Source organism: Trachymyrmex cornetzi, unplaced genomic scaffold (genome assembly GCF_001594075.2).
Source record: "Trachymyrmex cornetzi isolate Tcor2-1 unplaced genomic scaffold, Tcor1.1 scaffold1206, whole genome shotgun sequence".
Lineage (NCBI taxonomy): Eukaryota > Metazoa > Arthropoda > Insecta > Hymenoptera > Formicidae > Trachymyrmex > Trachymyrmex cornetzi.
The window spans coordinates 21581-36915 of NW_017295769.1; the positions used below are offsets into that span (position 1 = coordinate 21581).

At 31.6% G+C, this 15335-nt stretch overlaps 1 protein-coding gene across 1 annotated transcript; it reads left to right on the forward strand.

Moving 5' to 3' along the window:
- Positions 1–4272: 4272 nt before the first annotated feature.
- LOC108767228 (uncharacterized threonine-rich GPI-anchored glycoprotein PJ4664.02) lies at positions 4273–14315 on the forward strand. Its single transcript, XM_018516970.1, has 16 exons — positions 4273–4660; positions 5650–5915; positions 6088–6298; positions 6414–6730; positions 6867–7076; positions 7202–7381; positions 7687–7801; positions 8101–8306; positions 8457–9000; positions 9098–9209; positions 11859–11961; positions 12458–12978; positions 13285–13486; positions 13632–13816; positions 14000–14075; positions 14195–14315. Exons 1-16 carry the CDS (start codon positions 4604–4606, stop codon positions 14223–14225), a joined length of 3336 nt encoding a protein of 1111 aa, XP_018372472.1. The 5' UTR covers positions 4273–4603; the 3' UTR covers positions 14226–14315.
- The last annotated feature ends 1020 nt before the right edge of the window (positions 14316–15335 follow it).

Consider the following 15335-nt stretch of genomic DNA (forward strand, 5'->3'; position numbering starts at 1 on the left):
CCCGATCGGGCCGAAAACGCTATTAAAAGAATGGATTGATTCCGAAAATCGATTTTTTTTTAAAGAATCGGTATCACTACCAATAAGTAAAGAAGACGAAGAAGGGAACCGATTACTACGTTTACACGGCACGCTTTACGCCGAAGTTATAACATCGATGTTACGAAACTGACCAATCACAGTCATTCCATTCTTCAGAGGAACAGCTATACGACTGTGATTGGTCAATTTCTTACTCTTACTTCTTACTCCGTGTATTGTAGACGACGCCTTACGCCGAAGTTATAGCATCGATGTCATGAAACTGGCCAATCATAGCTGTGCCTCTGAAAAATGGAATGACTGTGATTGGTCAGTTTCATAACATCGATATTATAACTTCGGCGTAAAGCGTGCCATGTAAACGTAGTATATGTCTTCGGTCCTGTCCATGGTGAAAATACGTAAGGTGAGTCATTCCTACGGATGCGCAGTAACCCGAAAGTAGAAGGGGTGGCACCCACTTGGACACGGCTCAATTGGACACGAGCTACTCACAGCGCTTGAGACTACAAAGCTCCTAAGCACCGGTCGCTGTGATTGGTGGGTCGCTGTGATTGGTGGTGTCCAATCGAGCTATGATCAATCGGGATCACCCCACTAGAGATAACCTAACACAATTTCAGTTCGGAGTTCAGTTTGAGGATAAGGTTATTAAAAAGGTAAGATATTAAGGTTATTTGATTGTATCTTTACTTTATTTTAATTTGAATAATGTATTTATGTTATTTTAATGAAAGATGTTTTTATGTTCAATGGTGCGCGTTTGAATTTCACGCATAAAAAATGGGGCAAAAGTGATTGGTTAATATTCTATATCCCCCCCCCCCCCTTTTGCCGCCATTATGCGCAATGACTCATCTTATGTATTTCCATCATGGTCCCAGTGTTGCCAGATCGTGGATTTTCTCCCTAGATTTAGGGTTATTTTTTAGGCTTGGGGAGAAATTTAGGGAGACAAAATGTTTAGGGAGAACGTTTAGGGTTATTTTGTAGTTTTGGGGAGAAATTTAGGGAGACAAAATATTTAGTGAATATGTTTAGGGTTTCTGATTACTGTAAAGAAATTTGTTTTCCATGGCGCTGGTTGGCTGCGATGTTTCGTGCCTTGCAGCCTACATTTCCATTCTTGGTGGCCGTACTTGACTCGCGTAGTGGCCGAGTAGCGTTACGCGCGTTCTGGTCGAAAAAAAGACACAGAATTTACGAAAGTTTGCATTTGTGCGTGCATTGCATAATTGTATTAATTGTATTGCCGTTGATGCTTGCCTACGTATATTTTGAAACTCGCCATGTAGTAATGCGGATGTATATACAACTTCTCATCCTCATCAGAGTGTCAGCTATTTTCAATATAACACTACAAAATAAACTAGACAAGTTGGCTACTGCATTTGTATAAAAATAAGGTATGTTATAATGTTCGCTGGAATAGTTTGCTGAGATTGAGCCTACGTAATATATCTTTTTACAGTAGATAAACTTTATAATGTCTATAAATGTAGACGCTCGTGTAAAGTGTGCCAATCTCTAACTGTCGTTACTTTTTACTATTAAAATTTGACAATATGCCACAAACAACTAATCAAAAGCAGTACATACAAAAGTACGTAAAAACTTGGGAAAATGAAATCGAATTCAAAGGTGTGAAGAATTTATTTTGTTATTTAATTTGGCAAAGTTAATTTTAGAAATACAAATTATAATTTATTAATGAATCTTCTAGGTTGGTTGAAACCCTGTATTGGGGACAATACGAAAGCACGCTGTGCTTTTTGTAATATCGATATTTTAGCACATCGAAAATCGTTGAAAACGCATAGCTGCACCAAAAAGCACATTCAAAATGCGAAGAATGATAAGGAATGCTTGCAACTCCATAAAATTGAAAATTTTACAACACCACATATTAATGATCGTCGAAAAATAGCTGAGTTAAAAATAGCTGCCTTTATAGCTGAGCATTGTTCAATAAATGCTATTGATGATTTGGGCAAAATTATAAAAGATTTGGACGCGACTTCTCATGTACTTACAAATATTAAGATTCACCGTACAAAATGTACAGGGTTGATTGTAAATGTCATTTCCCCTTGTTTATTTAAAGAAATGCTTGATGACTTGGGAGAATCTTATTATTCGTTAATTATTGACGAAAGTACAGCGATAGATAACACAAAAGTCTTGTGTACTATGATTCGATTTTTTAGCTTAACTTTAAAGAAAATTCGCACAACATTTTATAAATTAATTCAATTAGAATCTGGAACCGCTGAAAGTATAACCAACTTATTGATAAATCATCTTCAAAATGATGGTTTAAATATAAAACATTTAATTGGTATAGGGGTCGATGGAACGAACAGTATGGTTGGCAAAAATGACTCGGTAGCATCTAGATTAAAACGTATAATTCCTCATTTAGTGGTTATAAAATGTGTTTGTCACTCACTTCATCTGACCGCTGAAAAGTCTTGTGATGTTTTACCAAGAAATTTAGATTACTTAGTTAAAAAGAGTCACACTTGGTTTTCGCATAGTACAAAAAGAATTATCGAATATAGGAAAATATATGAAACTATAAATCAGAATATGCCGAAAAAAATTGCTAAATTATCAGGAACTCGGTGGCTCGCTCGTATAGAAGCCATTAAAACCATTATTGATCAATGGGACGAACTGAAACTACATTTTGAAATGGCTAAAAATTCCAATCGATGCAGTGAAGGATATGTTGCTGAGGAATTATACAACATGTATAAAAATGATGAAAATAAGATTTATTTGATATTTCTACGTGATGCTTTAAAAGATATTACCAACATAAATAAACTTTTTCAGTCTAATGAAATAGAACCACTTAAACTGTTCAAAGATCTTAATCATCTGTTATATTTAATTTTACAAAAAATCGTTGTGCCTAGTCAGTTGGAAAAGGTAAAACATCAAGATTTGACTAATTATAACTTTCAAGATTATCTCATGTTTGTAGATTGTGTGGATTATGGATATTATTTTAATGAATTTTCTTCAAAGATTAATCCTCAAAATTTGAAAGACATTAAAGAAAGGTGCAAAGCATTTTATATCGAATTAGTCAAACAATTACAAAAGCGAATTCCGGAAAATTTGCAAATTTTAGAAAAACTTAGTTATTTCACTTCAGAAAATGCAATGAATAAATCAAGAAATGACATTATAGATATAGTTGTTAGTTTTAAAGAAATTTGTTTGGACATTGAATCTACCGTTAAAGAGTGGAATTCTCTGCATCGTTTCGAAGTAAATACAAATAATTCAGAAGATTATTGGGCTAAAGTAAATAATGAAACAGATGCTGCCGGTGAAAAGCGTTTTGGACACGTCTCAAAATTAGTTCTCGCGCTTCTCTGTCTGCCATTTTCTAACGCTGAAGTCGAGAGAGCATTTTCAATAATGAATATTATCAAAGATAAGCTGCGAAATAGACTAATCATTAGAACATTAGATGCAATCCTCAGAGTGCGATTTTTATTGCCGAATACATGCAGAGACTTTCAACCATCAAGACAAATGTTACAAAAATTTGTAAGTGAGACAGTTTACGGAGGACAAATCGATAACGAAGCTTTAGATGCTCTAGATTATTTTGATATGATTGAAAAATTTACGGCATAAATTTCTTTTTTTGTGATGTAACGTATTCCTCTTTAAAATTATATACCGTGTGCATAACTGTATAAGCGATTAAAGCAATGTAATATATGTATATATGTACATTGTTTATGTATTGTGTATTTAATTTATTATCTGTGTTTATTACTAATTTAAATTTAACAAATACGTCATATAATATTAGCTTGAAATGTTTACCTTCTAAAAATAGATTTAAATATTTCTTATTCCCTTCTCTATATTATACATTAATATGTAAAATTATTAAATTAAATAGAAATTTTTAATGTTCAATTATTTTATTTTGAACATAATATTTGATAATTTTTTATTCACCTCATTGCTGTCGTGTAAATGATCTATTGTTTTTAGCTTAAACTCATCGTTTATAAATAAACAGAAAACGTTTATAATAAAAATTTATTGAAAAACGTCTATAAATAAACGGAATAACATTTAGGGAGAAATCTAGGGTTTTTTTCAGTACTCCTCAGGGAGATTTAGGGAGAATCCGAGACTGTTTTAGGGGGAAGTCGATAAAGGCATCTGGCAACACTGCATGGTCCTGTCATACAACTGTTTACGGAGCATATGCGAGAAACGCGCGACAGTTAACGGTTCTCGCCCTAAAAATTTTGAACATTAATGAAATAACGTATACGTGCAGCTTCGTCCGTCTATTTGCGAGGGATGCTCAAGCACCGTCACGACGAGATCAGACAAAATCGCATGAGCCCATGATTGAGCCGATTGAGCGATGCTTCGAATGATCGACGTCGCCGAATCGAACACATTGCAGTGATCTAGCTCTGGGACATGTGTTTCACAGACGATACGCTCAGTGAAGTGATCGATATTCGTCGATAACGGTAACGGTCTTTGTTCATTTCCAGCGTGCTTCAAACCAAGGATGGCTAGCCGAGACCCGTCGGTCTCCTCCAAAATCGCAGATGATCATAGCGTCGAGGTTAGCATTGAGGTCGACTGGATCCATTTTCGTTCTCTAGCTACGCCCTTATTTCATTTCAATGCAAAAAGTATGAGAAGGCACAGCCAGAAGAACAAATTGATCTATTACTATTGCGTAAAGCATAACAACAGCCACGAAACTCTAATAATGCCTTTTCTTATTCTGGAAATTTACGATAATATTTTTGCTGTAAAACTGTACCTCTTACTTCAAACATTTTATTATTTTGCATCAGTATCTTTATAATGAAATTTCTTAATGTAAGATGCTAATAATTCGTTCATTATTTATGTCTAAGTAGAAGATGTGAAGATTTTTAAATATAGGTATATTAATGTTGAAAAAAATTAACAACAATAAAATTATATAATTAAAATTAATACTTATTTTATTCTAAAATTATAAATAGTTATTATATATATAAAGTACACTATAAAAAAGATACATTATTATATGCATATTAGACTGATAAAATGTAAAAATCATAATTTTATAATATAATATATTATAGAACCGTACATGTGATAACACAAACTATAGAATTGAAGCCTTACACGGTCTAGCTGGATCTTAATGCTTTTATGATTCTTATGTGAATTTATATACTACGTATGTAGTCCCACAGAAACGCGCGCCGAAAAATTTCTGGTCTTGAAACGCTAACTCTACTAAACTACCGCAGTAATATCACGAGTTAAATTGACTAGCAATTTAACAAATTTTTGATGCTTATTCGCATCTTCGAAACGATCTTAATAATGATGAATAATATATTAAAATCTGTAAATAATTAATTATATATTATTGCGAAAAAATATTACCTCGGCCGGGAGTCGAACCCGGATCTCTTGCAATCCGTGCGAGCGTCCTGAGCCTTTAGACTACCTAATATTATAATTGCATTTACTACATAATATTATAATTGCATACTGTAGTATAAGATTAAAGGTGATAATGAAATATAACCTCTTACTTTCTTATTATAGACATTGGCAGAAGTTTTCCGATGTTTCATTTGTATGGAAAAGCTGAGAGATGCACATCTCTGTCCTCACTGCAGTAAATTGTGTTGTTATACCTGTATTAGAAGGTGGCTCACTGAGCAGCGCTCTCAATGTCCTCACTGTCGGGCTTCCCTGCACTTACACGAACTAGTAAATTGTCGTTGGGTCGAGGAAGTAACCCAGCAACTTGATACATTGCAAGCTGTTTGTATATCTAATTTTCGACATGAAGATTCTAGCAGAGACAGGTGTGAAATAATATTCTAGAATTTTAGAGACATTTATTTTTTTGGTAAACTTAAAAAATAATATTTTTTAATAATTCGATTTTTTGTTCTATTATTTATTTAAAGTATGTATTTTTATATAATATGTAACTTGTATTTATAATATTTAAACTTTTATTTATTATTATCACAGATGCACAGCACATCAGGAAAAATTATCTGTGTATTGTTGGACTTGCCGTAAATGTATTTGTCATCAATGTGCTCTTTGGGGAGGTACTCATTCGGGACATACGTTTAAACCTTTGGAAGATGTTTATGAGCAACACGTTTCTCAGATAAAAGCAGAAATAGGTCATTTAAATAGACGACTCATGGAATTAATCAGTCTTGTTCAAGAAGTGGTATGTTATGTTTATAAATTTTAAATTTAGAAAAATGGAAGAAAATTGAAAATGTGTAGGCATATGAATTTATTCTGCTACATTTTGTAATTTTATCATGTTTATATTTTATTAGGAGAGAAATGTTGAATCGGTGAGAGCTGCGAAAGATGAAAGAGTCAGAGAGATCAGAAACGCAATAGAATTAATGATAGCTCGTCTGGATTCTCAATTGAAAGCTAAACTGCTGACTCTGATGGGTCAGAAGAATTCATTAACTTTGGAAACCGAACAGCTAGAGGCTCTATTACAAGAGGTGGAATATCAATTGCACACATGTACACGCTCCGAATTGATCGTTAAAAGCGCCGAGCTATCTCGCAAGATACGCCAGGTTCGCAAAAAACCAATGACGAGTTTTGTCACTGCACCAGTACCTGCCGACTTTCACAGGTAAGGCTTCTAAAGTAAAGATTAATATAATTATTGCACATATATATTTATATATGAAATTTGTTTACATAATTATAATGATTAAAGATTTATCATTATAATTTCGTATTAAATTTCAAGAGTTATTTTATTCTAGTGAAATTGTGCCAGGCTACGACAGTGCAACATTTGCCATGCAAAATTTTACTCAGCTTCAACTGAAAGCTGATCCTGTATATTCTACGCCATTGCATGTGAATGGGCTGTGCTGGCGATTGAAAGTATATCCAGATGGCAATGGAGTTGTACGCGGAAATTACTTGTCAGTATTTTTAGAACTCAGTGCTGGATTGCCGGAAACTTCAAAGTATGTAAAATTCATAAGTAATGATTTATACATTTCTTATACCGAAAGTCATATATCATATATTGATATATCTAAAAATATAAAACAAAAAATATCTGTTTTTTATATTCTAAATATTCTTGTAGGTATGAGTACAGAGTTGAAATGATTCATCAAGGCTCTCGTGACACGAGTAAAAATATTGTTCGCGAATTTGCGTCTGATTTCGAGATCGGCGAATGTTGGGGATATAATAGATTCTTTCGATTAGATTTACTCGCGACGGAAGGTTACTTAAATACAGAATTGGATACTCTCATATTAAGGTAAATATTTTTATGAACATTTTTTTTTAATTAATGTTATAAAGCTACATTTATTCGAAATTTTTGTTTTAAAAAAGTTTTGAATATTTATATTTGTATACATAATACATTTTTTATATCTTGTATCTTATATAGATTAAAACTGTCATATAGTAGTCACTTTTATATAAATTAAAACTACGCCATTAGCATTATCATTATGAACATAATATTGAATAAGACAATACACACACACACACACACACACACACACACAACTTATTTAATATCAAATTGTATATAATTATCTAATATAAAATTAACAGATTCCAAGTACGACCACCGACATTTTATCAACGCTGTAGAGATCAACAATGGTACATTAGCCAATTATTAACTGTCCAAAATCAATATATCACTCAGATTAATGAATTGAAAGAGGTAAATGGTTTAAAATAAAATCTGAAAATGTATAATATAAAATAACATATTTAACATATTTATATATTACGATTATAAGATAATCTAAAATAATATAATTTTATTATATTATGAAATAAATCTATATACGCAAAAATTTATTTTATAAAATTTTAACTGAAAAAAGAGTAAGTTAATTCTGATATTTTATACATTTATACGTATAATTAAATACTTATTGATTATATATAATACAGAGGAAATTTTATTAGAATAATATAGAAATCTTTTACGTTAAAAAAATACTTTTTTATACACAGAGACTAGCGATAGAAATTTCTCGTAATGCCATAGCGGCTACCAAAGCTACTTGTGGAACTGATGGTACGATGTGCGCAGCAACTGTAAATACATCGCCTACATCTATACAACAACAGCAGCAACAAGATACAGGCGAGCCAATGATCAATTCAAATACTACACGAACAATTGATGCATATTCTACTACGAATGGAACACCAGTGAGGTATAAATACTGCAAAATCTACTTAAGCGAATTGCATCGGATTAATTAAATCTTCATATATTTTAAATAAAAAGTTTTATATTTTCAACTTTCAAGATTCTGAGCGCAAGTAAATATTCTATAATAATGAAATATATTTTTTTATAATAGATCGATACTGAGCACACTTCCCAATAATAATGGCAACTCGACGATACCAAGCGATCAATTGATGCCAATGTGTGAGCTAAGCGAGCTATCGAGTATGCATACTCTTAGCTCTACGACCACATTGTCATCGAAAACGTCATTGAAGATGCACCGTGCCAATTTGAATGTTATCGAGGCTGAGAATACTTCATCGCCACGTCGCGCCAACAATACGTCACCCGAGGAATGCCAAGCCACGGGAATTCACCTAGTTTCCTCGTCGTCACCTTATTCATCACCCAACGTACTTGGTCATCAACCGCTGAATTTATTGTCCAATAATAGCACCAGCGATCCCCTGCTGTCTACATCGGTATTATCGTCGATGACAAGCAATGTGCATCGAGTGAATAGCTCAAGTGTCGCAGAAGGCGAAGCCGCGCAACGTTGCACCAATGATGCGTCGCCAGGAGAGTGTCAGGCTGCCAACAACGGTGTCCATTCTCCATTGTCATTTTATTTGTCTCCGTTAAATCTCTCATCTGATAGCAGTATCAGCAGCGATGTGAGCATAGTCTTTTTATTTTTTTTTATATTTTTAGTTTTATTTTTTTTGCCATACTTTACTTTATTAAAAATTCATTGTTATCACATCATTATAGGAATTAAATGAACATGATATTTTTACGGATGAATGTGAACACAATGAGCCCAACATCACGCTTTTGGATTTAACAAATGACGAAAATGACGTAGATGATGAGACCATGTCAGGTATATGCAAACTGTATATGTATATCAGATATATCGTTATGCAGATAGAAAACGTTATATTTAACAAAACAATAAAAAAAATAAACGGTTCCAATAATTACAAAATTAAAACAATACACAATAGGACTAAGAACCAACTCAGGGTAACATTTGAGTAACAATATTATTGTAAGCAAACTTCCACATACATATAGACGTTTCGACTCCTATCGGGTCATCCTCAATGTTAAAAAATAAATTTAAAGTTACCGGTAACTACCTAAGATGTTCAATATATCAAATAGGCGCATGATTACTCGCATGTTGGTACTACTGATTATGGCATCAAAACGGTCTAGATTCTCTCGGTTTCATTAAAACTTGTAGCTCAAATGTTCTAGATGTCAAAATTCATAATCAGTCTAAGATGCCGTGAGCTTCATCTCAAATTTACAATTCAATAAGAATTACAGCAATAACGTTGAAGTCATTCTTCACACTCTGATTGTAATTATAATAATTATAAAAAATATCTGATTAACAATATTGATTGTCATTAAAGATACCGATAAAAAAAATTATAATAATTCTGTCTAAAATCTAAAATTTCAACCTCATGCTATTTAAAACCGTGATTAAACTTAGTACGATGGTCAGAGATAACTGATGGAGAATCCGTTTTCTTGTTAATATCGGATCGATGTTCTTTTATTCTTGTTAATCTCCTTTTTGTCTGACCGACATAGCTAGCCTCACACTCCACACATTCAACTCTATATACCACATATTGTTTAGAAAAGTGATCCAGAAGATCCTTACCTCTATGTATGAATTTCTTAAGGGTATTCGGTATATAGTGAAAGCCGTCTTGAGATATATGCCCATAACAATAGGTGTAAAGCTCTCAGAGACAGATTTCACATACGGGATAGAGAAATATTTTTGGTTTTTATTGAGTATTGCCTGTGTGTTCGAGTGGGGATATCAATGGAATTTGATCCTCTGTTCTTTTAGACCATGGCTATCCCCTTGCCTTTATTTTTTCCGCAATTAGACAGAGTGTGAAGGATGACTTCAACGTTATTGCTGTAATTCTTATTCGGCCATTGCATTGTAAATTTGAGATGAAGCTCATGGCATCTTGGACTGATTATGAATTTTGACATCTAGAACTACGAGCTACAAGTTCTGATGAAACCGAGAGAATCTAGGCCGTTTTGATGCCATAATTAGTAGTACCAACATGCGAGTAATCATGCGCCTATTTGATATATTGAACATCTTAGGTAGTTACCGGTAACTTTTAAATTTATTTTTTAACATTGAGGAGGACCCGATAGGGGTCAAAACGTCTGTATGTATGTGAAAGTTTGCTTACAATAATATTGTTACTCAAATGTTACCCTGAGTTGGTTCTTAGCCCTATTGTGTATTGTTTTAATTTTGTTATATTTAACCCTAGTTATACACACTTTTTTTTCTACTTTTGGTATACACACCCCATGGGTCCCTTCCATTTATTACCGCAATTTTTGCAAAAATGGATATATTTCAATTAATTTTTTTTTTATCAATTAAGGAACAAGTCCATAATATGTAAAAGTCGATAGAATTAAGGAGCTCCGAGATATATAGGTTCAAAAAAAAGAAAAGTTTAGAAACACGAAAAAATTTCAATTTTAGCAAATTGCACTGCGGTTTCTGGAACATCAGTGTGTACAGCGAGGGTTAATACATATTTATATTGTAAAAGAAATGCATTAAATGATGAAAATTTTAAGATTAAAGATTAATTGTTAGATAAAATAAATAATACGTGATCGTATAAGTATCATAATTAAAGCTACAAAAAATGTTTGTTCGAAATATTAAGTAGTGTATTGCAAAATTAGGTGATAGCTCGAACAGAGATTCATCCAGAGATGAGCAAGGACGACGATTGTGCACTGTCGATAGAGATGTTGAAAGCGAAAATTCCATGAATGAAAGACAAGATGAAGAATGTGTGAAAGAAATCCCTACGTCCATCATTCCCATTAGCTTTTATGCGAGCTCGTAGAATCCTATCTTTATTCTTATCCCATATTTAAATTTGATTTACTTTGCACAGTTTAAATCATTCTGTATTTAACTGTACTCCTCCTAATGCATGTACGTATCCTATATTATTAATCCTATATTATTAATATTTAAACATTCAAATTATTAAAATTACTCTGTTTTAATGCGTTTGTGTATCTTATGTATAATTAATACAAATGTTTAAATTGTTAAAATTACTCTGTAATTAGTTAAACTATCTGTTCTGTACATATTCTTCATGTACATAAAAAGCACTTGTATTTATGAAAACCATTTGATTATTCGAAAATAACAAACTTCTTATTTGTCAAACAATATTAAATCATAACTGTGTTAACTATTGTTATAAATTCTTTATTTTTAATAAATATAGAAACTTAATATACATTAAATATATAATTAAAATAATCCTGATAAAAAATATTATATATTAATATATGATAATTTAATATTAAAACGTATTAAACATATATATTTAAAACAATTTTGATAAGAAAAATGTAATAAACAAAAAATTATATGATAAAAAATGATTAATTAATATAAATCTATTTATAATAGTGATAAATCAGAATATTTTTTTTTTAGGAGAGAACGACGTTGAAGTTGCAGAATCTCTTGCATCTTGGGTTCAAAATAAGCAGCGTACAAAGCAACAAAATAATAGGGATACTGTTACGGATACATGCAGGTATATTTACTGTTTTTGTAATATTAAAACAATGGGAAAAAATATATGGATTATTTCATAAATATTATAAAAATTATTATTTAAATAGAAATAAATATATTAAATTAAATATAAGTATCTCGATTAAACACTCTCTGAAATTTTGTTATTATAAATAAAAAATATAAATTTATATAAAGTTAGTTTACTTCTGTATTTAAATATCTAAATTTATATTTTTTATTTATAACAACAAAATTTCAGTTTAATCGAGAAACAGATTTTGATAAAAATTTTACACTAGCGTAAAAATAAAAAAAGCGTTAAATATTAAAAGGCAGAGGACTATGATTACACACACACAAAAACTAAAAAAAATTTCTAATTAAGACAAAATACACAAAATTTGGATAGTGTTATACATATATTAAATAAAAAAAAAAGATCATAAACTCTATAAAATATCTCGCATAAAATATCAAATAACTCAATAATAATAAAATCTTTTGTGATGTAGATTGAGGGAAATAATGCTGCTGCATCTTTTCGAGATGCAAGACAGAAATTCAACATGGAACTCTTTATGTCTTGGTCAACAAGCAGATAGGAGATGTGATTCTAGGAGCTCACTCGCAAGTCTACGACGTCACAGTTCCAGCCCGTTGCACTGCAATGCTCCGGCGCAATCTACTACGCCCGCGGTGTACTCGCACAAGCACCCCGAACTTGACACTGCCGCTTGCAATGATTTAAATTTAAATATTGACAACAAGCATCCTAATTGCGCTTTTCATCATTCCCAACCGCAAGCACTTTGTAGCGCTAATACTAAATTGAATCGACTGCCGAATATCTGTCAATCGGAGCTAGCTGCAACAATAGCTTCCAGCAGTCAAATATCGATAACTAGATCCGAACCAGCGACGCGTTCCAATTCAATAGACTGTGAAAACGATATCTCGAAACTGCCAGTAGCTAATAAAATCAATCAGGATATAGAGTCTCCTAGATTGCGTTTAGATCTCATAGTGCCAAATGGTGAGTAATAAGATATTAAAAGAAATAATATTGAATTGATAATGATAGTTCATCTCACAGTAAATGTAAAAAAAAGTAAGTAATGTAAAAGTATCAGTAAATGTACTATTTTTTAATAGACTTTAAAAAACTTAAATTTGATAACAATAGCTTCTGCAACAAATAATTTAATTTAAGGTATAAAAATAGCAAAAAGTTTATTTTATATTGTTATTGACCAACACATTATTCAATTTATGATTAAAAAAAATAAAATTAGGAGAAGCAGCAATAATATATTTATATGTTTGAATAATATTGTTTCAGTACTTCTAGACAGTAATAAAATAATGTCAAAACATTTATTATCTCGGCGCCAATCATCTCCAAGTTCATCCACTAGCATGAATTTAATAAATGACAGTAATAAGATGTTCAAGTTTGACCAATTATTCGAAGCCATTCAATTGTCACCAGACTCACAAAAAGATGCAATTGCTAGCGTCACAAGCAAATCATCAAAATCAAGGTAAGATTTGAATATTATACAAATAGAATAAAAATAAAGCATTTTAAATAAATCATAAATATAAAGAAACCCTTTCCAGTTATTATCTTTACTTTGCTTTGCTTTAACAATTTTAATCGATTTGTGTTTTATATTCGATGTGTAGGAAAAATGTTTTGTCTGATGCAAAGAATAACACTTGCACTACTAGTGGAAGTTCCGTTACACTCTCATTGGCGCAAGAGATTACATCATCATCATCAATATCATCATCTACAAACACTGCTATAACAGTGGACACAATTTCTAGTCCTAACAGTTACAGCTGGTCACCGGCGTTGTATCAGCATGGTAATTATTACAAAATAAAAATTATATATTTTGTATAAAATTTATATGTATAATTGTATATTATATATATGTTTACAAAATATATATATTAAAATTTATTTTTTTCCGTTTAAATCTCTTTAAAACATCAAAGTTTGATATTTTTTAAATTCCACATTGAAAAACATTTGTTTTATCTTTCAGGACAAAAAACTGTTTTAGATACAGTTTTAGCTGTACAAGGTTCTTCGAATAATACTCCTAGTAAGACTATTGATAAGTAAGTAAAATGCTTACTAAGCATTATAGCTTTAACAGTCTTTCAAAGAGGATGCATATGTTTTATTATATACGTAAATTATAAAATTACATTCTTTTCGTTTTTATCTATTTGCGCAGGTCCACAGAGGAAGCCGCCAGTTTGCCGTAATAATTTATAATTAAAATAACTATGCATAGCAGATGTTCTGTGATTTCCATTTTATCAAATATTAATTATAATCGCGAAGTTGAAAGAGAGAAAGGAATAATTATTATTACTTATATAAATAGAATTCTGGGATGATATACATTTATATTTGATGTTGTTCCTTGTTCGAAAATCAACAAGATATCTCTCAGATATCTATTACATATTGTGGAACATAAAAAATATAACAGGCATAATTGCTCTATTTTCAGCTGCTGCTTACGGCTATGTATATGAAATTATTATCTTTAAAATTGCATTCCAAGAAGTGCATACATTAAGATGGTTTATTAGAGTATATTATTTACATTATTTATTTCTCACATGTGAGTTACACGTCCAGAAAGAACAAATAAAGATTAGTAATGAATTATAACCAGACATACTTATATTCTATTCCCCATCAACAAATGTTTAACATAATTTTATTTATTATATATCTGAATTCGAAAGTAAAAATTAAAGATTTTTTTACAATTAGATACAACATTACAGCCAACAGCGAATTCAATGAATAGTTTATAGATTACTCACAATCGAATAACTTATGACATCACAAATTTACAAAGAATAATTCTGAATTCTATTTTGAGAGAACATTAATGAGTAACTTTAAAATTCTAGAGCAATTATAATAACTCAAGATTTATAAGGAATTCTTGTAGCATATGATATGTCGACGCTAGCAGTCTCATGGTTTGCCGCTTGACCTGAAACGCGCTCGTATTCTGATCATACCTCCCCTACTCTAGTAAACACTCCGCCACTCTTCCAATCCAGTATCCTGCCCGCCCGCCGCGCTGGACCGGCTTTCACTCCCCACTATGTATCCAGCAGCGACGCGGCCCCAAAATATAATGCAGGGATACTTAAGGGGATGCTAAACCGATTATCTAACTCAATCAAGGTCGACAGTACAGACTTTTTTAATTCCAAATTCGATAATAGTGGTGACATCTTTGATTTAGTTTTTACATTATATTATATATAATATATATCATTCTGTCTTACTCAAACGTATACATCTGTTCTTATCTAACATATACCAGCAACATCTATCGCAAGACCGCG

What these genes read in the sequence shown, in the direction of transcription:
- LOC108767228 (XM_018516970.1), top strand. Translation starts at nt 4,604, where the DNA reads ATGGCTAGCCGAGACCCGTCGGTCTCCTCCAAAATCGCAGATGATCAT. An exon ending in TCAGTCTTGTTCAAGAAGTG is followed by an intron (nt 6,299 to 6,413) that starts GTATGTTATGTT and finishes ATATTTTATTAG; the next exon opens with GAGAGAAATGTTGAATCGGT. An exon ending in ACGAATGGAACACCAGTGAG is followed by an intron (nt 8,307 to 8,456) that starts GTATAAATACTG and finishes TTTTTATAATAG; the next exon opens with ATCGATACTGAGCACACTTC.